The following is a 27,142-nucleotide window of genomic DNA, read 5'->3' on the forward strand; positions in this document are numbered from 1 at the left end:
TGGGTCAGCAGCTCCCCTCACCTTCCACAGACGCCAGAGTTAAGCTGAGGGGAGTGGTCTGCGGCCCCAGATCCAGAGTGATTGGAGAGATCGGTCACAAGGCCGGTCTCTCCAATCAGAGCTGGGGGCGGGTGAAACACAGGTCACCCAGCTCCAGCCAATGATTGGTGCTACAGCTGCCCTGATCTTGGCTGCATTTCAATGTTTCAGCGATTTTCAATGGCTGAAACATTAGTGGCTGTGATTGGCTGACGAACGCCGCTCAGCCAATCACAGCCTCCGTAGGTCCGGGGAGGAGACACCACCCCTCCCGAGGTCCCCTCCTCCCCGAATCTAAGGTATTTGCAGCGATCGCAGCCAACGGGGCCGCGATTTCGCTATGACGTACTGGGTACGTCATGGGTCCTTAAGTACTAGGGATCCATAACATACCCAGTACGTCATAGGTCGCTAAGGGGTTAACTTCCAACACACACAAACACACAAACCATTCTCACATGTCCCGCGCTCCCTCCGCTGCCTCATCCCTGCTTCGTGCGGCCGCCAGCCCGTGCCCCTGTTCACTATCGCGGCAGCTGCAGTGTCACTGTCAGTGATTTATGTCAGATGATTGTATTGCCGGCGCAAGAGTGCAGCGCCGGCAGCACATTCATCTGACATAGAGTGCAGACAGTGGCTGCGGCCCCTGCACCTGCCGCGATAGTGAACAGGGGCACGGGCCTGGGGGCCGCACGAACTACCCTCCCTGAGGGGCCGCGTGTTTGAGACCCCTACGCTAGAAGATGTGAGGCCAATCTCAACTTGAATTCACAAGAATGCAGAAAGGGAAAGATTTATGACCGGTAGAAATAAGAGCAGCAGTTGAACAGAAAAAAAGCAGAGAAATTCAAATCCTTTATTTCCCCTTATAGAAAATTTGAATTGAGGTTTTATGAACTGTTTTAATATAATAGATAGGAAAGTCATATTTTTGAATTCGTGATAAAGTGGAGAACGCAAAGCATCATTCAGCATAATTGGGTAATGGCTGGAGTTCCGCCAAATGGATATCGGCCTCATAGATTAAAATATCTATGCAATGTCTCCTATCTATGAACAGATAAAATCATGATATGAAAGATGACTGTAATATCTCCCTCCTGGGACCTCCAGGGGCGAAGATATTGTAAAAGTTGTGAATCTGATAATTTTCAAAGACTTAAGGGGGCTTTACACGCTGCGACATCACTGATTCATAGTCGTTGGGGTCACGGAATTCGTGACGCACATCCGGCCGCATTAGCGATGCCGTTGCGTGTGACACCGATAAGCGATTTTGCATCGCTGCAAAAACATGCAAAATCGCTAATCGGCGACATGGGGGTCCCTTCTTAAAAATCGTTACTGCAGCAGTAACGAAGTTGTTCCTCGTTCCTGCGGCAGCACACATCGCTGCATGTGACGCCGCAGGAACGAGGAAGCTCCCCTTACCTGCCTCCCGGCTGCTATGCAGAAGGAAGGAGGTGGGCGGGATATTACGTCCCGCTCATCTCCGCCCCTCCGCTGCTATTGGGCGGCGGTTCAGTGACGCTTCAGTGACGTCGCTGTGACGCCGCACGGACCGCCCCCTTAGAAAGGAGGCGGTTCGCCGGTCACAGCGACGTCGCCGGACAGGTAAGTATGTGTGGCGGCTCTGGGCGATGTTGTGCGGCACGGGCAGCGATTTGCCCGTGTCACGCAACAGATGCGGGCGGGTACCCACACTAGCGATATCGGGACCGATATCGCAGTGTGTAAAGTAGCCTTTAGACACATCCTATAGTTATCTGAAGTCCAGCCCTGTTATGAATCACCAGAGGGGAAGTATGTGGGTGTAACTTGGGTTAATAATAACTAATACCTATTATGATCCTCGTTCAATGAAAGGAATATTGGCATGCAAGATTGCTCCACGTTCCATTGGAATCCTTCTCTCCATAAATCTGAAGCCTTTTTTTGTGACCCAGGTTCATTAATTTTCTTCCGTTATTCCCTTTTATTTTATGTAATTCTATATGCTGTAATGTTTTGTTCCCCTTTGTAATATCTTTTGTATATTTTATGTATATTTTATAAACACTGCTTACTTTTCAGATTAATTATCTAAAATTTAATAGCTTTGTTCCTCTTACTCTATATATCGCATCCCGAAACCATACACTACCTGTAACGTATGTCCAATTAGCCCGTATTAGCAATTGGTGGTGGCAGCTAGCAGTAGTTCCTTTCATTATTGTGGAGTTGGCAGTGACAGTTTCAAGGTGTAGACATATTCTATGAGATAGAAACGGTTCTATATATCCTATACCGTCACTGTGAGCTTTTCAATAATCGTCTAGTAGTGGAAACAGTCATGGCCTTTTCCGTTAAACGTCGGTCAATTGCATAATTATCCTGATGATTGGGGGCAGCAGAGCACTGTTTGTTATATCTTAGGCTACTTTCACACATCAGTTTTCTGTATTCAGGCACAGTCCTTTTTTTTGCCGTATCCAACGTTTCCGGTTTTGTTGTGCAAACCGGAGCAAACCGGACCTACCGGATCCGTTTTTAAGCGGATCCGTTTATGACGGATCCGTTAAAAAACGGATCCGGTAGGTCCGGTTTGCATCCGTTTTGCATCCGTTATGTCCGTTTTTTTACGGATCCGTTTTTTAAACACTAAACAAACAATTAACGAGTTCCGTATTCTGATTGGCTATTGGGAACATATAGTATATATACAGTATTTTGAAGCATATATGATAGAATGAAGACAGAGGCAAGCAGAAACCATGGATGCTATTCTTGCAAATTACACAAAGATCGCTGCAGATTTTATATTTGAGGCAAATCGCTTGGCTATCATCGTCAGAGAAAAGGAGCGACAGCGACTGAGGCGTCAGCGACATCGACGCTTTTGGATCCATCCCCTGACTGCACAGAGACTGACACGTGGGGTGTTTTCAACACTATACCTGGAGCTCCGTGGAAACCATGAAAAATTCACAAGCTATGTCCGGATGTCAGTGATTAATTTTGACGTCCTCCTTGGCCTTGTTGCGGACAACATACGTAAAACGGACACCTACAGCCGGTTCTCTATAACACCCGAGGAGCGTTTGCTGGTTACGCTTAGGTAAGTTTTTTTTTTTTAAATTGTATCCTCCTGTAAATTGACTTTTAACTGTAATGTGTTTGCTATTATTTTTTTATAATTATTGTCTTTCCTTTACAGATTCCTTGCAACTGGAGAGTCGCTTTCATCCCTCCACTACCAGTTTCGACTAGGAATTTCCACCATCTCGGGAATCATTAGAGACACTTGCCAAGCCTTGTGGGATTGCCTCCATGATGATTTCATCCCCCAGCCCACCAGGGACAGATGGCTTGCAATTGCTGAACAATACTATAACATTTGTCAGTTTCCAAATTGCCTTGGCTCAGTGGACGGCAAACATATAAGAATTGTGAAACCTGCTGCTTCGGGGTCAGAATACTACAATTATAAAAAATATTTCTCAATTGTCCTAATGGCAATAACGGATGCGGACTACAAATTCATCTCAGTGGACATTGGCGCATATGGGAGATCCAATGACTCTCAGGTCTTTAAAATGTCCCCAATGGGGCGGCGAATCTATGGGAATACTTTTGATTTCCCTCCTGCAAGACCTCTTCCTGGCACATGTGAGCCCCCAATGCCCTTTGTTTTTGTGGCCGACGAAGCCTTTCAACTCTCCCAACATCTATTGAAGCCATATGCAAGCCGTGGATTGACGCAAACACAAAAAATATATAATTACAGATTATCCAGAGCCAGAAGAATGGTGGAATGCTCCTTTGGGATACTAACCAGCAAATGGCGAGTGTTGTTAACAGCCATTAATTTAAACATTGAAACTGTGGATGAAATTGTGAAAGCATGTGTGGTACTGCACAATTTTGTTTTAACAAAGGAACCTTTGTCCTTGGATGACCAGAGTTTGGAATCCACCTCTTTGACTGACTACACCAGTCCTGGATTTAGGAGTAGTGTTGCCTGTTCAACAATCCGTGACAAATATGCTGACTATTTTGTGTCCCCAGAAGGTAGAGTAGATTGGCAAGATCAAATGGTGTAAGATTTTTGTTTAGTTTTATAACAAATAAAAATAGTTAAAAATAAATTAAAAAATATCTTGTTAACCTTGTTAATTTTAAGCTTTCACTCGCTTTAAAAATTTGTAATTTTTACACCGTCAAATTACAACATGTTATGTTTTTGTATTACCTTTTTATTTACTTAACTTGCAAAATAATATTCCCCCCAAAAAAAACAAGAACAAATAAATACTTTTCAACAAAAAACTTTTATTTTTATTACAAACATAAATTATAAATTGGTATATCTTGGGCTTGGGGTGGAGATAGTACTGGAGGGGCTGACAGGTGGGAACACACGCACAGTTGGAGTATTGAGGGTGGAAAGTGGTGTTGGTGGTGGTGGTGGGGAAGTAACAGAAGGTGAAGGTGTGCTTGAGAAACCAAGAGGGAAACCAGGAGATGGGATGGGATTTGGTAAGGATTGAGGGGTGGAGTGGAGGGATTGGGAGACAGAAGAGGTGGCTGGTGAATTAGTGGCTTGAGTTGTGGTCATGATGGGTGTGGAAGGCGAGATGTGGTAGTGGGTAGGAAGTGTAGGGGCAGATGTGGTTGGGAGCTGGTACTGGGCCGCAGGCTGGTACTGGGCTGCAGGCTGGTACTGGGCAGCAGGCTGGTACTGGGCAGCAGGCTGGTACTGGGCAGTAGGGGGAGTAGGGACAATGGCTGGAGGGGGGGCAGGTGGTCTTGGAGGGGTGGGTGGAGGTGGTTGGGAGTCAACCTGCGCCAGAGCCTGCCGTGTGGCTTGCATTACATGCATCTGATGGTCAAGAGATAGCTTTTCCATGCGCTCTAGTACGGCTTGAAAAAAACAATGATTGGGTGATTTACTTGCATCTAAATGCAGCCTGTCCAGACGCATGCACAATTCGTGCGTATTTTTTTCCATATTGGCATTTATTAAGCTAAAAGATGAACGATTTTGTTCGGCTAATAATTGAATGGCGTTCTGGAAGGCTGCATTTAGATGCAAGAACTCGGGCGCATAGCTCTTTTCCTGACCCCTATGACGCTGACGCCCAGAACCCAAAGGTGTTCTACTGAGGGCAGCAGTGTCAGAGGGGTGGGGTAGGGGAAAAGCTATCTCATCACCAGCAGCTTCAGGTAATGAAGTCTCACGGGAAGCTCCAGCGCAGGTGGATGGGACAGATGTAGATGGAAGGGAAGGTTCAGATGGGTGGGGTCTGTGCCTGTGTTCCCCAGTGGCGGACTGTTCAGGGATCGCTCCTGTCGGGTTCGATGCAGGCTCCTGAGTGCTGCAGACGGTGCTGTTAAAAAGAGGAAAAACAAAACAATAATTAATTTAATTGCTATACATTGGCACTGACTAAAAAAAAAAAGGCAAAAAAAATCAGACATAAAATATTATACTTTGTACATATTGTGGGGAATATTTACCTTCTGCACACCATAGTTGTCCGGAGGAACGACAACGCTCTAAAGTAACGGTACTTCGATCTGCGTCCTCCGGATCCACTCGGGGCCTGCATCTCTTGATTCAACTCCTTTTTGAAGCGATCCCTGATAGACCGCCACCGCTTCTGAAGTTTGTCACCTGAAAGTGGAAAGCAGAAAGTGGTTAGTATACAACACATTACATCATGCAGCATAACCTACTGAACTGTGAATACTTACGCTGTTTCTTCTGGCCACGAGAATTGAGCTCCCCCCAACCTTCTACCGCTGCGTGGCATACCTCGTCCCAGAGTCGACGGGTTACGATCGAATCAGCGTGGCGGCGGTCAGCCATGTTCCACAGCGGCTCCCTTTCTCTAACTTCATCGATGAGGAGGTCGATGTTGATAAATCCGGCCTCCTCACCGTCAGAATCGGGAGCACGCTGTGATGCCTGTTCAAAGAAAGAAAAAAGAAATTAAAAAAAAAAATAGACAAAAATTCACACTGACATGACAAAAAAAAAAAAAAAAAAAAAAAAAAAAAATAACTTACACTATGACCACCGCCACCTCGACGACGACCCTGGGACGGTCTTGGGGGAGCTCTATCGTGAGCCCTAGAAGTTGAAGCCTTTAGTGAAGAAAAAAAAAAAACATTATTTACTTATGTGTTTGGTGTGCTGTGGTAAACAATTCCTGTATGAAACTTACACTATGACCGCCCGCTCCGTGTATTTCTCCACCCCTTCCGTCCTCTTCTGGCAGCATCTCCTGTGATGTTTCGGCCACCTGTGTAAATGTCGTTTATTTAAAAAATTTTTTTTTTTTTTTTTAAAAAAATAACACCAAAAAAAAAAAAATACCTCAGTTTCTGAACCGAAGGGCGGGCTACCAGAAGACGACATATTTTTTTTATTACAGGCCACGCACAACAACTTGATGGGCCAAACTTTAACGGCAACACTGCACCTGCAAAAAAAGAAAAAAAAATGTCTAAGTACATGTACGCAGCTCACAGCAGTGATCTGTGGACAGTACTGTGGACATTACCTCAGGAACACTCTCCTCCAAATCCGCACTGGCACTCAATGGAAACGGACACAGCAACTGGCTGTCCACAAATTCAACGGCAACACTGCACCTGCAAAAAAAGAAAAAAAAATGTCTAAGTACATGTACGCAGCTCACAGCAGTGATCTGTGGACAGTACTGTGGACATTACCTCAGGAACACTCTCCTCCAAATCCGCACTGGCACTCAATGGAAACGGACACAGCAACTGGCTGTCCACAAATTCAACGGCAACACTGCACCTGCAAAAAAAGAAAAAAAAATGTCTAAGTACATGTACGCAGCTCACAGCAGTGATCTGTGGACAGTACTGTGGACATTACCTCAGGAACACTCTCCTCCAAATCCGCACTGGCACTCAATGGAAACGGACACAGCAACTGGCTGTCCACAAATTCAACGGCAACACTGCACCTGCAAAAAAAGAAAAAAAAATGTATAAGTACATGTACGCAGCTCACAGCAGTGATCTGTGGACAGTACTGTGGACATACCTCTTCCCTGGAGCACTGGACTGGAGGACAGCAGAAGTTGAAGTCAGGATCCGGCAGGAGGTGTGTAGAATGTGCTGGATCCTTTTATAAGTTTTGTGATGATGAAAAAAAAAAATTTGCGCATGCTCTGTTTACCAAACCGGATGCGGTCACCGCATCCGGTTTAAACCGCATTGCGCCGGATCCGGCATGCATAGACACCCATTGTATACAATGCCGCATTGCGCCGGATGCGGCAGAATGCGGTTTTTTTAAGGGGACAAAAAACGTTACATGATACGTTCTATCCGGCCGCCGCATTCAATTATTTTGCCGCATCCGGAAAAAAACGGATGCAACGCAAAGCCATCCGGTACAATCCGGTAACAATGCAAGTCTATGGGGGAAAACCGGATGCGGTACCGGATCCGTTTTACCCGTTTTTTTCCGGATTGAACCTGATGGAAAAAAACTGATGTGTGAAAGTAGCCTTAATGAAACGTTTTTGTGTTTGGGGGATTATCCTTATCCATTGTGAAATTTAAGGGCTAATTTACATATGATTGTGTGAAGGTCCATGAATAAGGAGTATTTGAGTATTTAGCTATGGTATGTGTGGGACAAATCAAGAGTATTTTAGACAGCACAATAGACGACATTTCCGAAAGGTAATCGGAAAATTAAATTGAAAATTAGCATGCTTATTATTGTCATTTAGTTGACATACATTTTTTTCCTTAGTTTAGCTAAATAGATGTTTATCTGGCCGTCCTTTAAATGGAATTTGTCACTGGGTTTTGCTATTTCATCTCAGAACAGCATGATGTAGGGGCAGAGACCCTGATTCCAGCGATGTGTAACTTCTTTGGCTGCTTGCTGACATTTTGATAAACAGTTTTATCTGCTTAAGATCTACCAGTTCTCTAAATGCTCCTCTGTGTATAACCCCACCCACAACACTGATTGACAGCTGTGTACAATGAGCATAGACAGAAAGCTGCCAATCATGGGTGAGGGCAGGGCTATACAGAGCTAATGGAGATCGACGATACATGGTAGAAGTTTACTAGTTATCTAGTGATAATCCCCCAGTGATAATACAGTGATTTTAGCTAAACTACAGCAAGCAGCCCAGGAAATGACACTTCAGATTCCCTCTCTGTCACGGGTGTGTCACAGGTGACAGATAGTCCTGTGGTGCTCAGCAACAGACGTTTACAGCATTTGGCTGCGTAAAATGCTCCCTGACTTTTTATTTTTCCTGATGTCAGTATTCATTGTACTAGGTATCTCCTCTGTTGGGTTTTCATCCTTTTCCCGTTAGGACCTAAGAGAACTCTTCTTCCCTTCAGTTGCAATTAATCTGTATTTGCTCTTGGGTTTAAATACTCTCATGTTCCCTGGACTTGTGCTGGTGATATTCAGTTCCTTCACAAGCTCTGGATGCAAGCAGGTGGCTTGCATGCATCAGTAGGATCGTTGTTGCTCTTTACTGAACTTTTCAGAGTCGTCTAGAGATAAGTTGTTTGTTGTTTTCTCTTGTTTGTAAAGTTTGGTGTTTGTACCAAATACAGACTTTATACAAAAAATCAGTGTTAGAGTTTGGAGTTCAGGTGCTTTATGTATCCTAACCACTCAATCAAGCATCGCTGTGCTCGGGTACACTCAGTGCTCGGCCCAGTGCGAGCCGCTTGCCGTGTTTGAATGGCTTTCACGGGGGGGTAAAAACCTTGTTATAGGATGTATTGTGTAGAAGGAAAAAAGTCTGTCATCCCTCCCCTTGGTAATAAATACTCTGTTTATGGCTAGTTGCATGTGGGTCGAGACCTGAACTGCCCAATCAGTGACTTCCAATGAGGTTCTGGACAAGTCCGGTTCCCAAACTGAACTTTATCTAAAGTCCAACTGAAAAAGACACACCCAAACTTCAACGGGTCCACTCATCTCTATTTGTGGATAGCCCCACAAAAAAAAAACAATCCCTTTGGATATCAGATAGATAAAACCCTTCCATTTTTTTTATTGCAACAATTATCTTTTGTAAAAGAATTGTTTTTATAGCATAAAGGGCTCAATTTATGCACGGGCCACTCTTGATGGATGAAGTGGTGCATGCCTCTTCATGAATCTGGAGCGTGTGACGAGTAGCATGTGCCACCTTGTGCCATGCTAAAAATATTACTCCCATCAGGGACTGGAGTGAGATTTCTGGCATAGGGAACACCACAGCTCGTCATGAATTTAAAGAGCTGTGGTGTTACGTTCTGTCCCACCCAAACTCTGCCAATTTTGGAGTGAAAATGGCAAAATCCGCCAACATTTGAGAAATATGAATTGATTCAAATTTTTGTGAATTTTCAAAGCTTGTGTAACTTTTTTTGGCATAAAAGCTTTGATAAACTGGGACCAGAGTGTCTTAACAACTTCCACATATCTAGGATGCGATTCACTTCTTCCCTGTCACAGCTGGGAATTGAAGCCATACCAGCTGTATATTACAATACAAAGGGAAGGGGAAAAGAATGCCCTATTACTAGGGAAAGGGGGAAGTGGTGACCCCTGACAATAACCTGCAGCTCACCCTCACTGCCCTCACCAATCCTATACAGGTTCTGCACCTATCGCCGAGCAGGAATACCTCACCCTAGGCAAACTCTGATCTGGGCCGTAAGGATGGTAGGTATGAGCTCTTCGTCAACACCACTAATGCTAAGGGAGACAAAAGGAAACAATACAGGGGAGACACAAATGATACCACCTGAGCCCAGGTAGATAGCAAAAGTCAAACACTTATCTTAGGAGTAGCGACCAAAGACGTTTGTGGTAGAACAAAAGGAAACGACCGCTGCAATCCACAGCCAGGAATAACTATAAACCTCCCCCAAAGCACCCCAGGGTGAGGTTTATAGAGGAAGTCAGAGGCTGGCAACTGAGAGGAAAAACAAAGTTTCCCAGGGTCATAGAGTTCGCTGCTGCAGAAACAGAGAACTGTCAGTTAACAACACGTTCTGCAAATCTCTGGGATTTTCCAACACTTCTGCCATTGTATTGGCAGCCGGTCGTGACAACTCCGTGACATCCCCTCACTATTTTTGTGCAAAATGCCTACAGCTCTGCCTCAACTCCAGAGGTTCTGAGTCAAAATCATCACATCTAAACAGAGAAAGACATGCATGAAGAATATACATTTACAAGCATTTATTAACAAAACAAGTTTTGAAATACAACTATATACAATGTGATATACTTAAGAGTTCCTATCTCCAATCTGGGGCTGCGCTTTTTAGTAAACAAATCACTGGGTAAACTGAGATTAGTGAATTATCTAAATATAATACAGTCTCAAAACCTTTCACAAATGTTTATAAAGGCTCTCGAAATACCCAACTTACTAGCAAAGTAGAGCTCGAATTTCCATTTTGTGGGATCTCAGTGTGCAGAGCGGGATCCCACAAATCTCTGCAGCTGCTCTAAGAACGAGACATTGCTCCCTCAACTAATCCAGCGCGGTCACATACTTTTTTAAGGTTTTAGTGAACTGCTTAAGAAGGATGCCGCAGAGCTGGTGTCGTAGAGCTCACTCTTTGACTGTGAGAGTGACCACTGAGGGTTGTGGGATCTCACAACCTGGAAGTTCCTTTTGGGGACATTAGAGACACTTCAAAACGTTTTGGTACTGGATTATATTTAGAAAATTCACTAATCTGCAGTTCTCCATTGCTTTAGTAAATAATAAAGGCAGCCACAGATTTGTGATAAGCACTATTTAAAGGGAAAGTCATCAAACACATTGCACTAGAAATTGGGGAATATTACCCTGTAACAGTGTCAGCAGCAGATCCCCCCAATAATAGTGCATCATGACCACATTTTTGCTTCAATTGTTTTTCCTATTTTCCTCCTTCAAAACCTAGGTGTGTCTTATGGTCCGAAAAATACGATGTTTAAAAAGAGAGGACATTTTCTCTCCCTCACCAATTCTTACTTGAGCAACAGGACCTGATTAATGATAAAAAAACACCTAATTGGTGAGACATTTCCAATCTTTTCTATATCAACTGTACGATCAATGCTGTATGTACATTTGAACTGTTGACCGCTGTCAATAATCTATATCATTTATGTATTTTGTGTTTTTCTATTAAATTTGTTATGTATATAGGACCGCTGTCCGGATAACACGTGGAAAAACAATGTATATATATTTTTCTTTTTTGTTTGTTTGTTATATTTGTGGCATCCCTGAGGGGCTCTCTCTTGTGTGGCGTGGTCTATACCTTATATCCTGATAGCAGTCGGGGATGCTTATGGTTACATTGGCCTAAGTATTAGGTCTTTTACATACTTTTATTAAAAGTTATGTTTTAGCCTCTTATTTGCTTTTTAATAAAAAAAAAAACAATTGGCAAATTCTGAAAGCAAGAATGTCTGCTCCGCTCTGTGGGAGTTCTGATGGTCGGCAAGACGTGATTTACCAGTTAAACATTTCAATTATTCACAATTCACAACATGAAAAAGGTTCCTTCCCTGTACGGCTTCTTCAAATATTTAACAAAATCCAATTTCTGAGAATGACATTTACTACATTCAGACCATAAAAATGGTTTATTTTGTGTGATTTGTTTGATGGTAAACAAGATATGATTTCCTAGTAAAACATTTACCACATTCTGGGCATAAAAATGGCTTTTCCCCTGTGTGACTTGTCTGATGTCTAAGAAGGTGTGATTTCCGAATAAAACATTTCCCACACTCTGAACAAGAAAATGGCTTCTCCCCTGTGTGACTTTTCTGATGTCTAACAAGGTGTGATTTCCGAATAAAACATTTCCCACACTCTGAACATGAAAATGGCTTCTCCCCTGTGTGAGATCTTTCATGCGAAACAAGATCTGATTTCTGAACAAAACATTTCCCACACTCTGAACATGAAAATGGCTTCTCCCCTGTGTGAATTTTCTGATGTTTAACAAGGTTTAGTTTCTGAATAAAACATTTCCCACACTCTGAACAAGAAAATGGCTTTTCCCCTGTGTGATTTTTCTGATGTCTAACAAGGTGTGATTTCCGAATAAAACATTTCCCACATTCTGAACATGAAAATGCCTTCTCCCCTGTGTGAATTTTCTGATGTGTAACAAGGGTTATTTTCTGAATAAAACATTTCCCACATTCTGAACATGAAAATGGTTTCTCCCCTGTGTGAGATCTTTGATGCACAACAAGATCTGTTTTCCAAATAAAACATTTCCCACACTCTGAACATGAAAATGGCTTCTCCCCTGTGTGAATTTTCTGATGTTTAACAAGGTTTAGTTTCTGAATAAAACATTTCCCACATTCTGAACATGAAAATGGCTTCTCTCCTGTGTGAATTTTCTGATGGCTAACAAGGCCTGATTTCCCAATAAAACATTTCCCACATTCTGAACATGAAAATGCCTTCTCCCCTGTGTGAATTTTCTGATGTCTAACAAGGTCTGATTTCCCAATAAAACATTTCCCACATTCTGAACATGAAAATGCCTTCTCCCCTGTGTGAATTTTCTGATGTCTAACAAGGTCTGATTTCCCAATAAAACATTTCCCACACTCTGAACATGAAAATGGTTTCTCCTTTGTAGGAGCTGTTTCATGTTCCACATCCCTTCTGTAACTTTTATTTTGCTTACAATTCTGTGATAAATGGGAATTTTGGACTTGTTTGAAAAGATCAGATGATAAAGCTTTCCGAGGAAGCACCGGAGGTATATCTGGGATAACAGCATGCTCTTCATATGTATCAAGTGTGATAATCAAAGTATCTGTTTTAAATTCTGAAGATATTAGATGTCCATCTGAACTCCTGATATAGTCATCGGCTAAAAATAAACACAATGTTATTATTTGTTAATGATATAAATTTTGAAAGTAGATTTTTTTTTAAACCATAACATCAGAAATTAAATTAGGAAACAAATTATTCTGATCTGTTGTCCAATTTCGAGATCTAAAGCGGGCTTTACACGCTACAATATATTTAACGATGTGTCGGCGGGGTCACGTCGTAAGTGACGCACATCCAGCATCGTTAGTGATATTGTAGTGTGTGAAACCTACGTGTGATTGCGATTGAACGAAAAACCATTGATCGCATACACATCGTTCAATTATTAAAAATTGAACGTCCGGTTGTTCAATGTTCCCGAGGCAGCACACATCGCTGTGTATGACACCCCGGGAATGATGAACACAGCTTGCCTGCGTCCCGCCTGCAATGCGGAAGGAAGTAGGTGGGCGGGATGTTTTCGTCCCGCTCATCTCCGCCCCTCCCCCTTCTATGTGACGGGATTTAATCGTTTGTGCAACACGGGCAACAAATTGAACGTGCCGCACATACGATGGGGGCGTGTCACAACTCATGCGAGATCGCATGTGTAATTGTAAGGTGTAAAGCAGCCTTAAGAGTTACATCTTCGTTAACTCAGATCTCCCATTCCTAGCACCAGTTCTCTGCAATGTGCTATAATAAATAATCTGATTGATTGTCGCAATGTGACTGTAGGATAATGAGGGAAGGGGGTCTGCTATACTTTCCCTCATGCTAGGAGACCTTAGGCTATCCCTAACCTCTGTATTACCCTTGAACGTGGAAGGAAGGGGCAGGAGTATGATGGAAATACAGATTAAGACAGACAGGAAAACCAAAATTCAGACACACTTCAAACTCACAGAAATAAAGAGTGAGAGACTAAGGAGAAAAGCAAGAGCAGGAAGGCAGAAACAAAAAGACAACAAGGGTTAACACCACAACTGCTCACAGCAATAATGCACAACAGCCACTAGTTTGTTATAGATTGCATTAATGGAATAGTCCAGCCAGCATATACAGGAGGGGAGCGAATGATGACATTCTGTAGGGGAGCCAATATCAAAGACATTAACAAGGAGCCCAGCAGAGAATAACTCTTGCTAGTCTTACTAAGTATGTGGTTTGTCGCCTACGTCTTCCTGCGCTGCTCACAGACATCAGAGAAGTTAGCAAGCAGAGTGTCAGAATCTGTAATTTCCACAGATCCTGATGCCGCCATGACAGTTGGTGATGCCTGCAAGCATCTCGTTGTGACATTGATCCACAACATAGACAATTTCAAAAAAGGTTTTTTTCGAAGACGAAAATAAAATAGTGACAGATGCCAAATATTTAATGGGCTAGTACGGGACTGTAAGATTGATGGCCTATCCTTAGGGCAGCTTTGCACGTTGCAACATCGCACGTGCAATGTCGGTGGGGTCAAATCGAAAGTGACGCACATCCAGCGTCACTTTCGACATCGTTGTGTGTAAACTCTAGATGATACGATTAACGAGCGCAAAAGCGTCGTTATCGTATCATCACTGCAGGCTCCGACTTTTTCATAATTGCGATGCAGTGACAGGTACGATGTTGTTCCTCGCTCCTGCGGCAGCACACATCGCTGTGTGAGAAGCCGCAGGAGCGAGGAACATCTCCTTACCTGCCGCCGGCGGCTCTACTGAAGGGAGGAGGTGGGCGGGATGTTTACATTCTGCTCATCTCCGCCCCTCCGCCGCTATTGGTCGCCTGCCATGTGACGTCGCTACGACGCCGCATGACCCGCCCCCTTAGGAAGGAGGCGGGTCGCCGGCCAGAGCGACGGTCGCAGGGCAGATGAGTGCATGTGAAGCTGGCGTAGCGATAATTTTCGCTACGCCAGCAATACAAGATATTGTCCCTGCGACGGGGGTGGGGACTATCGCGTGCGACATCGCAGCATCGGCTTGCGATGTCGCAACGTGCAAAGGCCGCCTTAGGCTTTGTAACCAAAGCAGGTAGCAGGGTCTTGCTGTCTGTGCAGATAAACATTAGGGCTCCAATTCATCAAGACCGGCGATGTACAATGAAAATTAATGTCAAGGACTGGCGTGAGATTTCTGGCATAGGGAACATCGCAGTTTGTTATGAATTAGAGAAACGGTGACATCACACCCTTCTTCTGGCGAAGCTCTGCCCATTTTGGCAAAGCTGGTTAAAATTGGCGTCAAACCTCCAAAAGTTGCACAATTTATTTTTTGTACATTCATTTATTATTGACTGTAGAATGGCTATGTCTTATTAATGTTTGGAATCAGCGGTACAAAAGGATGTTGATGAAATAGAGAATCATGACTGTAAGGCACTAGAGTGTTAATAAGTGCTGAGAAAACCATGCAATGTAAAAACAACAACAACGGTCATCGTAATCAAAGAAAACATGAGACTATAACAATATAGCTCTGCAGTGCAGCCAGGCCAACCATCTGTCTTTATAAAATCCTTCTCCGGTCTTCTTTCCAAGCTTATTGAGTAATTCACGGGAGGCAAAAAAGGGGGTTTTCAGGTTCCATCTGGTACCAACCATCAATGGTGTATTTACTAGTGTCAAGACCAACATAATCCAAAGGCTCAAAAGGACCCATTAGGTAACAGGCTTAAAATTTAATTGCAACATCCATGTCTTCCTTAGATGCATGACCTCTTTCATGAAGATGCACGAATTCCATTAGGTATGGTATCAGAAGACGGTTAACAATGAACCCTGGGGTGTCCTTACATGACACAGGCATCTTTCTGAGTGTTTAACTGAAGTCCATGAGAGAGTCAGAAGTCGTTTGGCTAGTCATTGGTGTCTTAATGACCTCCACCAGCTTCATCATTGGTACTGGATTAAAGAAATGCAGCCCTCCGAACTGATCCTGCCTAGTTGTGGAGTTGGCTATGTCAGTTATTGCCAATAAGAATGTGTTGCTGGCAAATATGGTGTGTTCTGGTGCAAATCTGTCCAGTGTCTTGATTAGTGCGCTTTTCACTTCCAAGTTATCTATTATGGCTTCCACCACCAGATCATTGCTGTGCACCACGGCCACTGGGTCTGTGCTTGGGCTGAAGTTTGAGAGGGTTTTGCTGATGAACTGTGAAGCAGCCTCAGGCTTGTCCGCAAACATCTTCTTAGTGACCCTTTTCAAGCTGTCTACAATACTTTTGGCAGACTTTTTCAAGATGTCATCAGTCTGGTCCACTAAAACAACAGTGTGTCTGGTTGCTGCAGCTACCTGCGCTATCCCGACACCCATCAGGCCTTCTCCGATCACAGTCACGTGCTTGATAGTCAGCTTCTTTGCGGTGGAGATGGAGGTCATACATTTCACTATGAGCTATCAGTAAGAGGAGGCCATGTCTGCTTGTACTGCTGGGAGCTGAAGGACATGCGAGTGATGTCAGCACAGCGCGTCGTGACGATTTAGTCGCACAATCTTTTTTCACAACTCTGTGTTGCACAAAAAATTGATTGAAAAGTGATTTCTGTCAGAATTCTGGCATTATTGCTTTGAAGAATCAAGGTCTAGGTGTCAAATCTCCTTCTGTACATAGGTGTCTCCAATCCTTCCAGGGTAGTTTGCCAGTAGTTCACATTCTCTAAAGCAATAATTTTATTAGATATTTGTAGGTAGTTTAAAAATGTGGTATTTCAGTGTGCGGCTGTAACTCTTTTTTTTCTATTATCTAGCTATCTACACACACATACATACACACACATACACACACCAGCCTGTCTCCTCTTCAGCTTCATACTCCTGCAATTAAGAGACCTTTGGTCACATAACGTGATGTCAAAAAGGTTCTTAAGCAGTCCTATAATCGGCATATAAACACTGGGGCCGCTAGGAAAATGGGGGCCCTGGGAAATTGTCCTGTTTGCTCTCCCTTTCCCCTAATGCCAGTCCACTATGCCAGCCTGTCTTCTGTTCAGTTCTTTTAGACTCCTGCAATTAAGAGACCTTTGGTTACATGTCACATGACTTCAAAGGTCCTTAAACAATCAACTTCCGAATGCAACTGATGAGGTCCTTAAGAAAGTGGGTTCCTGAGAAATTGAACAGTTTGATTCCTCCTAACACCAGCACTGACTGTAACTAGGGCTTATTTTAAGGGAAACAGGGTATTCATGAACCCTCTGCAGGTCTTTGAGTTCCCTTCACAACAACATAGAGAAGGGACTAGAAGCAAACAGCAGAAGAAGCAAATAAAGTACAGCTGAAAAAAAAACAGAGAAGAAAGCCTAAAAATGTAAACACAAAATTAGTGCAGAAAGTACATGAGTATCTCTTACTGGATAGAGCTGGAGGAAACACATCCTGAGGAACATCGGGATCTTCTTGTTTACAGTCCTGTGGGAGAAGAGGACGGGGACATCTCTCTGGTGTTGTCCTCTTACTGGATAGAACTGGAGGAGACACATACAGAGACTGAATTCATTCCTTACATACAGATAATTATAGGCCGTGTGTATTTAGTCCTGTCTATTACCTGGTGATGTGAGGGGCTGGGGAACCTCCATCATGACGTCCTTGTACAGATCTTTGTGTCCTTCTAAATACTCCCACTCCTCTATGGAGAAATAGACGGTGACGTCCTGACACCTTATAGGAACCTGACACATACAATGATACCGTCACCCCCGATCCCTTCATAGCGTTACTGTATAATGTCCCAGCATTCCCAGCAGTGTCACCTCTCCAGTCAGCAGCTCAATCATCTTGTAGGTGAGTTCTAGGATCTTCTGGTCATTGATGTCCGCATGTATCGGGGGATGAGGTGGAGGCCCCGTGATTGGGCTTAAGGGTCTTCCCCATCCCTCAGATACAGGGGCCTGACAGCGCTCACTAGAGGTCTTCTTCACTACTGTGTAATCCTGGTTATGGAGAGACACAGTAATAAATCTCACTCCAGACATTTCCAGAGTCCTCACCTCTCCAGTTCTGTCCATCTGTTATTCCCATAGATAAGAATGATGTAATGTGACGTCATCAGAATCTCTCACCTCTCCAGTAAGCCGGAAGAGGATCTCTAGGGTGAGGTGTAATATCCTCTCCTCCATCTTGTCCCTGTCCATATCCATCCTTGATGGGGCAATCAGGAGAATTTTCTTATATAGAAGATCTCCACTGAGAGGATCCAATATTGTAGGGACCTGAATGGGGAGAAGATGACGTTGTAACATCATAAAGAATCTGGTGTAATAATACAATTACTGGAGATAACCGTTCACTAGATAGGGATGATTGCCGCACTGCCATGAGGAGCCCAGACTAAGGGGCACTTTGCCCACTACGACATCGCAGGTGCGATGTCGGTGGGGTCAAATTGAAAGTGGCGCACATCCGGCGTCGCAGGCGATATCGTAGTGTGTAAAGCCTTTTTGATACGATTAACGAGCACAAAATCGTCGTAATCGTATCATCGGTGTAGCGTCGGTCATTTCCATAATTTGGAAATGACTGATGTTGTTCCTCGTTCCTGCGGCAGCACACATCACTGTGTGTGAAGCCGCAGGAGCGAGGAACATCTACCTGCGTCCTGCGGCTCACACCAGCTATGCAGAAGGAAGGAGGTGGGCGGAATGTTTACGTCCCGCTCATCTCCGCCCCTCCGCTTCTATTGGCCGCCTGCCGTGTGACGTCGCTATGATGCCGCACGACCCGCCCCCTTAATAAGGAGGCGGGTCGCTGGCCAGAGCGACGTCGGAGGGCAGGTGAGTGCATGTGAAGCTGGCGTAGCGATAATGTTCGCTACACCAGCTATCACCATGATATTGCAGCTGCGACGGGGGCGGGGACTATCGCGCTCGGCATCGCAAGCATCGGCTTGCGATGTCGTAGTGTGCAAAGTGCCCCTTACTCTGCTGCCTCATTACAGCGAATGGATCTTTTGGGGGTTTCATCTGAATCATGTCATTTGAAGAATTACAAGTAAACCTGTCATGCTAATAGGTTGAGGAGAAGGGACGTAGCCTCACTGCGCCCTGAACCAGGCTTATCAATAGGGGCATGATTAAGTGCCTACCCAGTCATCACCAGAGCCTCTGAGGTTGGACTTTTTCTGACAGTAGGCACAAGTTACCAATACAGGGCAGTCCCTGGTTGTTGTTTTTCACCAAGAGGCTGTGTATCATGAGAAAGATGGGGTGGGAACCACTGCCTCTAGGGAAGAACAGCAAGGATAAACCCTGTCACTTACTCTGAGCAACCCTGAGATCCCCGATGTCCCAAGACAGGTTCTTTCCCCTTGTGCAGCAATCACGTGTCTATCCCTGTCTTACCCTAATCACATCCGTGTCTAGTGAGCAGGGCAGGAGGAACACTAGTCCTGCTTTATGATAATGACACAAAAGGAAAACAACAGACAAAAGAAAAAGAAACTGCATTCCCAAACAACAAGTGGTAAAAAAGGGGGATGAAAGAGAAATGAATAAAAAGGGAGATGAACAATAGGAAGACAACAAAGAAAATTTCCAAGCAGCAACCTCCAGGATCAAATTCAAAACAATTTCTCTTTCCATGGCTCTCACCTCCATGCCAGCACCATGGAAAAGTAAGTTATCACTGGCAACTACTGAGGTAAAGTGGTGTGTACTTATACCAAAGGAGAGAGCAAAAATCAGAACAGCTGAGACAACTCAGGATGGTAAGCCAAGAAAGACACAAGGGTCTGCTTAACCCTAACAGCACCAGCACAAAGATCGTCTGCACAGATAAGTGGAAAGCAAAGCAGATCCAACTAGTGCCCTGGTGTCGAAACCCTGATGTAAGTGTTCAGTGTAGAGAACGGGATAAATGTGATCCAAAAGTCAGAGACAGATCGAGAAGTCACATCTATGATCAGCTCTAATCCTGCTGTGGTGCCCCTGAGGCATCAGGTGCCACAGGGTACTGCACCTCAATTAGGGTGTAGTACTTATCCCGGGTCCAAGGAGGGTCGGTACCGATTCCACCAACACACATACACAGAGTTACAATGGGTTACCCTCCCCAATGGGACCCGTGCCAGGGTCAAGTCACAGTAGGGGGGTCACTACAGCAGTTGGCTTTACAGGACGCCATTGCACCAGGGGCTCCCCGATCCACAGGAGTTGTGACCCAAGGTCAGAGAGAAGCAACCACCTGGGGGAGTCAGGAGCACACAGTGGGAAGAGCAGGTTGAACTAGTAAGAGTAGTGAACCAGCCGGTGGCTGCGGCTGGGGGCAACAGCTTGGGACACACAACACAACTATAAAGGAGGGAACAGCTCTAGACACAGAGCAGAGCGGATGTGCAGCGAGGCAGCTCTGTGGGCCAAGGCGTTTGAACACGGTCGCTGGGGAGAAGCAGGCGGCTGCTTTCACAGGACCGGCGTTGTCGGGGTACAGAACCCTAGGGCAGATATACTTCACGTTGTCTACCAACTCTGAAAGGGTTGCAGGAATGGCTAGAAGAGTCACCGGACCTGTCCCATCGAGTCTGCAGCCAAATAGCATATAGGATCCAGGGCTGAGGTCTTAGACTAGTCCCATATCGGAACCGCGCTATCAGCATACAGAATGGGACACTTTACTGACACCAGGATAGCCAAGTGATTCATGCCACGGGGATCCGATACTTAGCGCAACAAAGGAGAAAGGGCTCATAGACTGACATACACCAGATCTGACCTTCCACGGAATAGGCATTGGCGGAGAACGGTACTCTGGGGAAGTGCCTGAACTACCAGTGAGTAAAAGACCTGGAACTGTAGCCCCTGTCTCTGCCTCTCCTTTTCCGGGGCCCAGCGCTGCGGCGCCAACGGGGACCATCAATACCCCCGTCCGTCCTCAGTCATCCTACCCGGGGCAACCCCGCTCCACCTGTGATGAGCGATACCATCCGAGCGGCGACCTTCACCACCAGCCCCAGAGAGGATAAAACAAGACTGAGCACAAGACCTTCACAGCCGTCTACACATCATAGGGAGATTTCATGGCACCTTCTCTACATCTACCTGATGATCCTGAGGAACGTCGGGATCTTCTTGTTCACAGTCCTGTGGGAGAAGAGGACGGGGACATCTCTCTGGTGTTGTCCTCTTACTGGATAGACCTGGAGGAGACACATACACGGACTGAATTCATTCCTTACATACAGATAATTATAGGCCATGTGTATTTAGTCCTGTCTATTACCTGGTGATGTGAGGGGCTGGGTAACCTCCATCATGACGTCCTTGTACAGATCTTTGTGTCCTTCTAAATACTCCCACTCCTCCATGGAGAAATAGACGGTGACGTCCTGACACCTTATAGGAACCTGACATATACAATGATACCGTCACCCCCGATCCCTTCATAGCGTTACTGTATAATGTCCCAGCATTCCCAGCAGTGTCACCTCTCCAGTCAGCAGCTCAGTCATCTTGTAGGTGAGTTCTAGGATCTTCTGGTCATTGATGTCCTCATGTATCGGGGGGTGAGGTGGAGGCCCCGTGATTGGGCTCAGGGGTCTTCCCCATCCCTCAGACACAGGGGCCTGACAGCGCTCACTAGAGGTCTTCTTCACTACTGTGTAATCCTGGTTATGGAGAGACACAGTAATAAATCTCACTCCAGACATTTCCAGAGTCCTCACCTCTCCAGTTCTGTCCATCTGTTATTCCCATAGATAAGAATGATGTAATGTGACGTCATCAGAATCTCTCACCTCTCCAGTAAGCCGGAAGAGGATCTCTAGGGTGAGGTGTAATATCCTCTCCGCCATCTTGTCCCTGTCCATATCCATCCTTGATAGGTCAATCAGGAGAATTCTCTTATATAGAAAATGTCCACTGAGAGGATCCGATATTGTAGGGACCTGAATGGGAAGGAGAGGAGCCCATATGTAAAATTAATGCAGATAATAATGGAGGGAAGATATAATTTAGGCAGTAAAAAAAATTTCAACATGAAATGAAGTTGCAAAACCGACCCATAAAAGTATTGCACCTAAAATGGTATCAATCAAAATGTCGGCTCATCAAGGAAAAAACAAGTGCTCACTCAACTCTGATGTCGGAAAATGAAGACACACTTATTATGTTTGGGGTTTTTTTTTTTTTTACAAAAGTCTGATTTATATTTACTTCTAGAGATGAGTGAACCTGGAGTTCGGTTTTCGGTACAAACTCAGACTTTTCCAAGATAGTAGAGTTCAGGTTTGGAGTTCGGGGGCTTCACGTATGGAAACCGCTCTCGTGTGATCAGATGTATTGTACACCAAGAAATAAAACTGAAAAAACCCATCCTCCCCTGTTAGTGATCTGTTTATGGCTGCATGTGGGCGGAGACCCGAACTGCCAATCAGTGACTTCAAATAAACTTCAGGTCAAGTCCAGAACCGATCTTTGCAAATGTTCAGCTGGACCAGCAGAAGCCGAACGTCCACGGGTCCGCTCATCTCTAGTCACCACTTAGTTAATAAGAAATGTGGGAGTCTGATATTGCCGTAATCACACTGACCTGGAGAATCACGCTGACCGCTCACTTCCAGCACATCGTGAATGGAGTAAAAACAATGATGGAATTATTATTTTTTCACCATTTCACCGCACTTGGAATTTTTACTTAATTTTCAGTAGATTTTATGGTAAAATTAAAAGCTACGAGTCATTTAAAAAAAAAACAACAACTATCCTTTATACAGCAATGTGAGTGGAAAAATAAAAGAGCCGCGCAGCTGCACACAATCATGTATCAACGGAGATGAAATCCAACCATCTCTACATAAGGCACAGACGGTTTATTACTGCCTCTGCCTTCTCTGTCACTGGATACACAGCTTTGGTGTAATGCAGCAGGAATGGTGAGGGACCTGACAGTGACACAGATCTCTGTGTGAGAGCCCATCCACCATCGGTACTTGCCAACTGTAATTGTTTGGGGCCTGGGGAGTGCAATTTTTTTTTGGGTATCTGCTTCCTTTTGAGGGTCTCCACTTTCTTTTGGGGTGCCTGCTTTCTTTGATAAAACTCCTGCTGTATTCTTAAACCTTTTTTAGATGTTTGGACAATTCATTATGGAACCACAACTGGAGCTTATTTTTGGATTATGACTTATATCTTAAGTATACTCAAAAAAGCCCTCAAAAATCCTACTAGTGCTTATTTTCAGGGTACGTCTTATTTTCGAGGAAACAGGGTAGAAAAAGCGGACGGTGCCTCCTCCCCCATATACAGAGGATATGGTCACCGCTAAGACATTATATCAGCCCCAGTTACAAGGGAAGGAAGATGAAAATAAAAATACGGAACTGACCCCCCCCCCTTCCAAATGTGTGACATATAGGAAAATGCCACAGTCAATCCAAATCTGTGTTATTAGCCCCGACCAGGTAAAAAGCAGCCATATATACAAAATAAGAAGTGTTACTAAATAGCTATGAAATATGTAAATGTTATCATAGACATATATTGAGATGGCGTCCAGCTTTCAGTTATAGGGGTGGCACCGATGCAGTTTTAGTCACTGCTCAGTATACTGCACTCTCGGCACTGACTGACAGCAGGTTCCAATGCTCGTCGGCTGTCAGTCAGTGTGGGGGGTATAAATGTGCTAAAAACAGTCATTTTCCTTATTTTCATACTGGTATCACTCGACATCAGACACAATGCTGAAGTTGGTTTCTTATTCATTCAGTTTTTTATTCGAGGCTGAAGTTGATTTATTTTTTTTTTTTAGTTTTTATTTTTTTGGTTTTTTTTACAGGTTTAATAACAAACATAAAAAATCACAATAATAAAATACAATACAGTGCGGAGCCCTGATGTGAATACACTTAAAAGCAGCAAAAAAAAAAGTATCAAACTGGCACAAAATGGGCATCAAAGTGATATCAAAGCTCTTTATTCACAAGGGTAACAGGAAAAAATGCACCATACAATTTATTGTGCAGTTTTTCCCGAGTACACAGATACCTCATATGTGCTGGAAATCAAATGTTTGGGTGCACGGCAGGGCTCGGAAGGGAAGGAGCGCCATTTGACTGTAAAATTGGCTGGATTCATTAGCGAATGCCATGTCGCATTTGGCGCTCCTGAGGTGCCTAAACAGTGGAGCTCCATCAAAAGTGATCACATTTTGGAAACTAGACCCCTCAAGGATTTTATCCAGGGGTATACTGAGCAATTTGAACCTACAGGTACGTTATAGAATTTAATAAACTTAGGTCGTCATATTGAACATTTTCTTTTTTTTTTTCCACAAAAATGTTGCTTTAGCACCAAAATTCTCACTTTTTCAAGCAGCAACACCAAAATGTGGACCCACAGTTTGTTATCCAATTTCTTATGAGCGCAGTGATACCCCACATGTGGCTAATAACCTCCGTTTGGACAAACGGGAGGGCTCATAATAGAAGGAGCACCATGTGAATTTTGAAAAAAATTGCGGGCACCATGTCGCATTTTCAGGACCCCTAAGGTACCTATACAGCAGAAAACCCCACAAGTGACCCCATTTTGAAAACTAGACCCTCAAGGATTTCATTCATGGGTATAGTGAGCATTTTGAAAACACAGGTACTTCACAAAAATGTTGCTGTAGTGCCAAATTTATCACTTTAAGGTATGTGCCCATAACCCAGCGACACTGTGTCTAGGACGCAATGTCACCTTTCGTGCAGAGATGTGAGTATTGTCCACTGGAGAACGCAGCTGCCCGGGCCCACGGTCCAGGTTCAGGCTGCTGAGGACTTTAGCTCTATTTTCTTTTTGGACGAAAATCTCGCCTCCACAGCATAAATTGACATCCTGAGGCTCAGGAAGCCGCGCTGCAGGTCAGTTTATGCTAAGGAAAAAAACAAGCACAGTGGGCAGGAGGTTTCCAAAAATCCTTCCATTGCACTTGTACTACTGCACAGCGCAGCATTTTGGAGGCAGCGAAAAGACTAATCGTGGACACAGCCTAAAAAGCTAGGATGGATGGATAGACAAACACATATATAATGTCCCACCCCCAGCATAATCTAAGCTGGCACCCTTTAGTGACTTTCATGTGGCAGTGAAGGGTGTTTACCTTATATTTAGCCAAAAAATAAATAATTAAAAAAACCTATGTGGGTCCCCCCCATTTTTGATAGCCAGCTAGGGTAAAGCAGATGGCTGAAGCCTGCAGATTACAGTTGGCAGCTTCACCTTGGCTGGTAATCCAAAACAGAGGGCACCCCACGCTGTTTTTTTTAAATTATTGATAAATAATTAAAAAAAAACAAAACATGGGTTCCCCCCAAATTGGATCACCAGCCAAGGTGAAGCTGACAGTTGGCGTCTGGTATTCTCAGGGTGGGAAGGGCCATGGTTATTTGGCCCTTCCCAGCCTAAAAATAGTAGGCTGCAGCTGTCCCAGCGGTGGCACATCCATTAGATGAACCAATCCTGGCACTTCACTCTGGCCCATCCCATTGCCCTGGTGTGGTGGCAAACTGGGTAATAAATGGGGTTGATACCAGCTGTGTAATGTCACCTGGCATCAAGCCCTGGGGTTAGAACCGCTCTGCGCATGCGGACGATATTTTTCAGAGGATGAGTAGGGATCGCGAGGACGGAGCAGCAGCTGGTATCAGGAGACCGGGGGAGGACCGGGGAGTGACAGAGGGTGACTTAGCTGGACCTGGGGAGGACGTTTCTGTCACATCTGACATGTCACATGTGACAGAAATCAGAGGAGGAGGATGAATGCAGCGTGCGGCGACCATCTTAGGTGATTAGTATGGGGAGGGGGTATGGGGGGCACTTTGGCCAGACGGGAAGGGGGGAGCGGGGGAGGGGATTTATCTCCCATCTGACATGTCTGATCAAGCAGTGCTGGCTCCTCCCCCTTCTAATATGAAAATGTGCCTGATCAGGAACTGGACATAAAGGAGTTAATGATAATGCTGATGACCCCAAAATAACAGACCCTGCACCTACCTCCTCCTGCAGAGCCGCACACTAGATATATAATACCCTGCACCTACCTCCTCCTGCAGAGCCGCACACTAGATATATAATACCCTGCACCTACCTCCACCTGCAGAGCCGCACACTAGATATATAATACCCTGCACCTACCTCCACCTGCAGAGCCGCACACTAGATATATAATACCCTGCACCTACCTCCACCTGCAGAGCCGCACACTAGATATATAATACCCTGCACCTACCTCCACCTGCAGAGCCGCACACTAGATATATGGCTGCTCTGTGCTTCCAGGACCTGTGATGATGTCACATGGAGGGGAGGAGTCAGGGGGTCACATGATCAGCTCCTCAGTGTATGCATGACTCTGCTGTGCTGGTTGTCATGGTGCTGGATGAGGGGAAGTTTATGTGTGGGGTCAGGAGGGGTTTACAGTGTGGATGTAGCAGAGCCGTGTGTGTACGAGGTGTACGGAGCGGAGCCGTGTGTGTACGAGGTGTACGGAGCGGAGCCGTGTGTGTACGAGGTGTACGGAGTGGAGCCGTGTGTGTACGAGGTGTACGGAGCGGAGCCGTGTGTGTACGAGGTGTACGGAGCAGAGCCGTGTGTGTACGAGGTGTACGGAGAAGAGCCGTGTGTGTACGAGGTGTACGGAGCGGAGCCGTGTGTACGAGGTGTACGGAGCGGAGCCGTGTGTGTACGAGGTGCACGGGACGGAGCCGTGTGTGTACGAGGTGTACGGAGCGGAGCCGTGTGTGTACGAGGTGTACGGAGCGGAGCCGTGTGTGTACGAGGTGTACGGAGCGGAGCCGTGTGTGTACGAGGTGTACGGAGCGGAGCCGTGTGTACGAGGTGTACGGAGCGGAGCCGTGTGTGTACGAGGTGCACGGGACGGAGCCGTGTGTGTACGAGGTGTACGGAGCGGAGCCGTGTATGTACGAGGTGTACGGAGCGGAGCCGCGTGTGTACGAGGTGTACGGAGCGGAGCCGTGTGTGTACGAGGTGTACGGAGCGGAGCCGTGTGTGTACGAGGTGTACGGAGCAGAGCCGTGTGTACGAGGTGTACGGAGCGGAGCCGTGTGTACGAGGTGTACGGAGCGGAGCCGTGTGTGTACGAGGTGTATGGAGCGGAGCCGTGTGTGTACGAGGTGTACGGAGCGGAGCCGTGTGTGTACGAGGTGTACGGAGCAGAGCCGCGTGTGTACGAGGTGTACGGAGCGGAGCCGTGTGTGTACGAGGTGTACGGAGCGGAGCCGTGTGTGTACGAGGTGTACGGAGCAGAGCCGTGTGTACGAGGTGTACG

The 27,142-nt window shown here is 45.2% G+C and overlaps 2 protein-coding genes across 2 annotated transcripts in view; both read right to left on the reverse strand.

Annotated features, from left to right (window-relative positions):
• Positions 1-4,372: 4,372 nt before the first annotated feature.
• On the reverse strand, positions 4,373-6,622 carry LOC142313126 (uncharacterized). Its single transcript, XM_075352112.1, has 7 exons — positions 6,588-6,622; positions 6,401-6,506; positions 6,249-6,326; positions 6,091-6,168; positions 5,776-5,989; positions 5,539-5,695; positions 4,373-5,408 (listed from the first exon to the last, which is right to left on the reverse strand). The coding sequence occupies exons 2-7, from the start codon at positions 6,440-6,442 to the stop codon at positions 4,373-4,375; spliced, it is 1,605 nt and encodes a 534-aa protein (XP_075208227.1). The 5' UTR covers positions 6,443-6,506; positions 6,588-6,622.
• Positions 6,623-10,311: 3,689 nt separating this feature from the next.
• Positions 10,312-27,142, reverse strand: part of LOC142313127 (uncharacterized) — a 184,808-nt gene continuing 167,977 nt past the window's right edge. Inside the window, exons 8-9 of the mRNA XM_075352113.1 lie at positions 17,230-17,335; positions 10,312-12,942 (exon numbers count right to left, since the gene is read on the reverse strand). Coding sequence (XP_075208228.1) covers positions 11,687-12,942; positions 17,230-17,335 — 1,362 coding nt within the window. The 3' untranslated portion in view covers positions 10,312-11,686. The remainder of the gene's footprint in view (positions 12,943-17,229; positions 17,336-27,142) is intronic.

Source organism: Anomaloglossus baeobatrachus, chromosome 5 (assembly GCF_048569485.1).
Source record: "Anomaloglossus baeobatrachus isolate aAnoBae1 chromosome 5, aAnoBae1.hap1, whole genome shotgun sequence".
Lineage (NCBI taxonomy): Eukaryota > Metazoa > Chordata > Amphibia > Anura > Aromobatidae > Anomaloglossus > Anomaloglossus baeobatrachus.

Bases quoted from the DNA above. Each gene is read 5' to 3' on its own strand.
- LOC142313126 (XM_075352112.1), bottom strand. From the start codon at position 6,442: ATGTCGTCTTCTGGTAGCCCGCCCTTCGGTTCAGAAACTGAG. The intron at 6,169-6,248 runs GTAAGTTTCATA...TCTTCACTAAAG, and splicing joins ACGGAGCGGGCGGTCATAGT to GCTTCAACTTCTAGGGCTCA. The intron at 5,409-5,538 runs GTAAATATTCCC...TCTTTTTAACAG, and splicing joins ACAACTATGGTGTGCAGAAG to CACCGTCTGCAGCACTCAGG.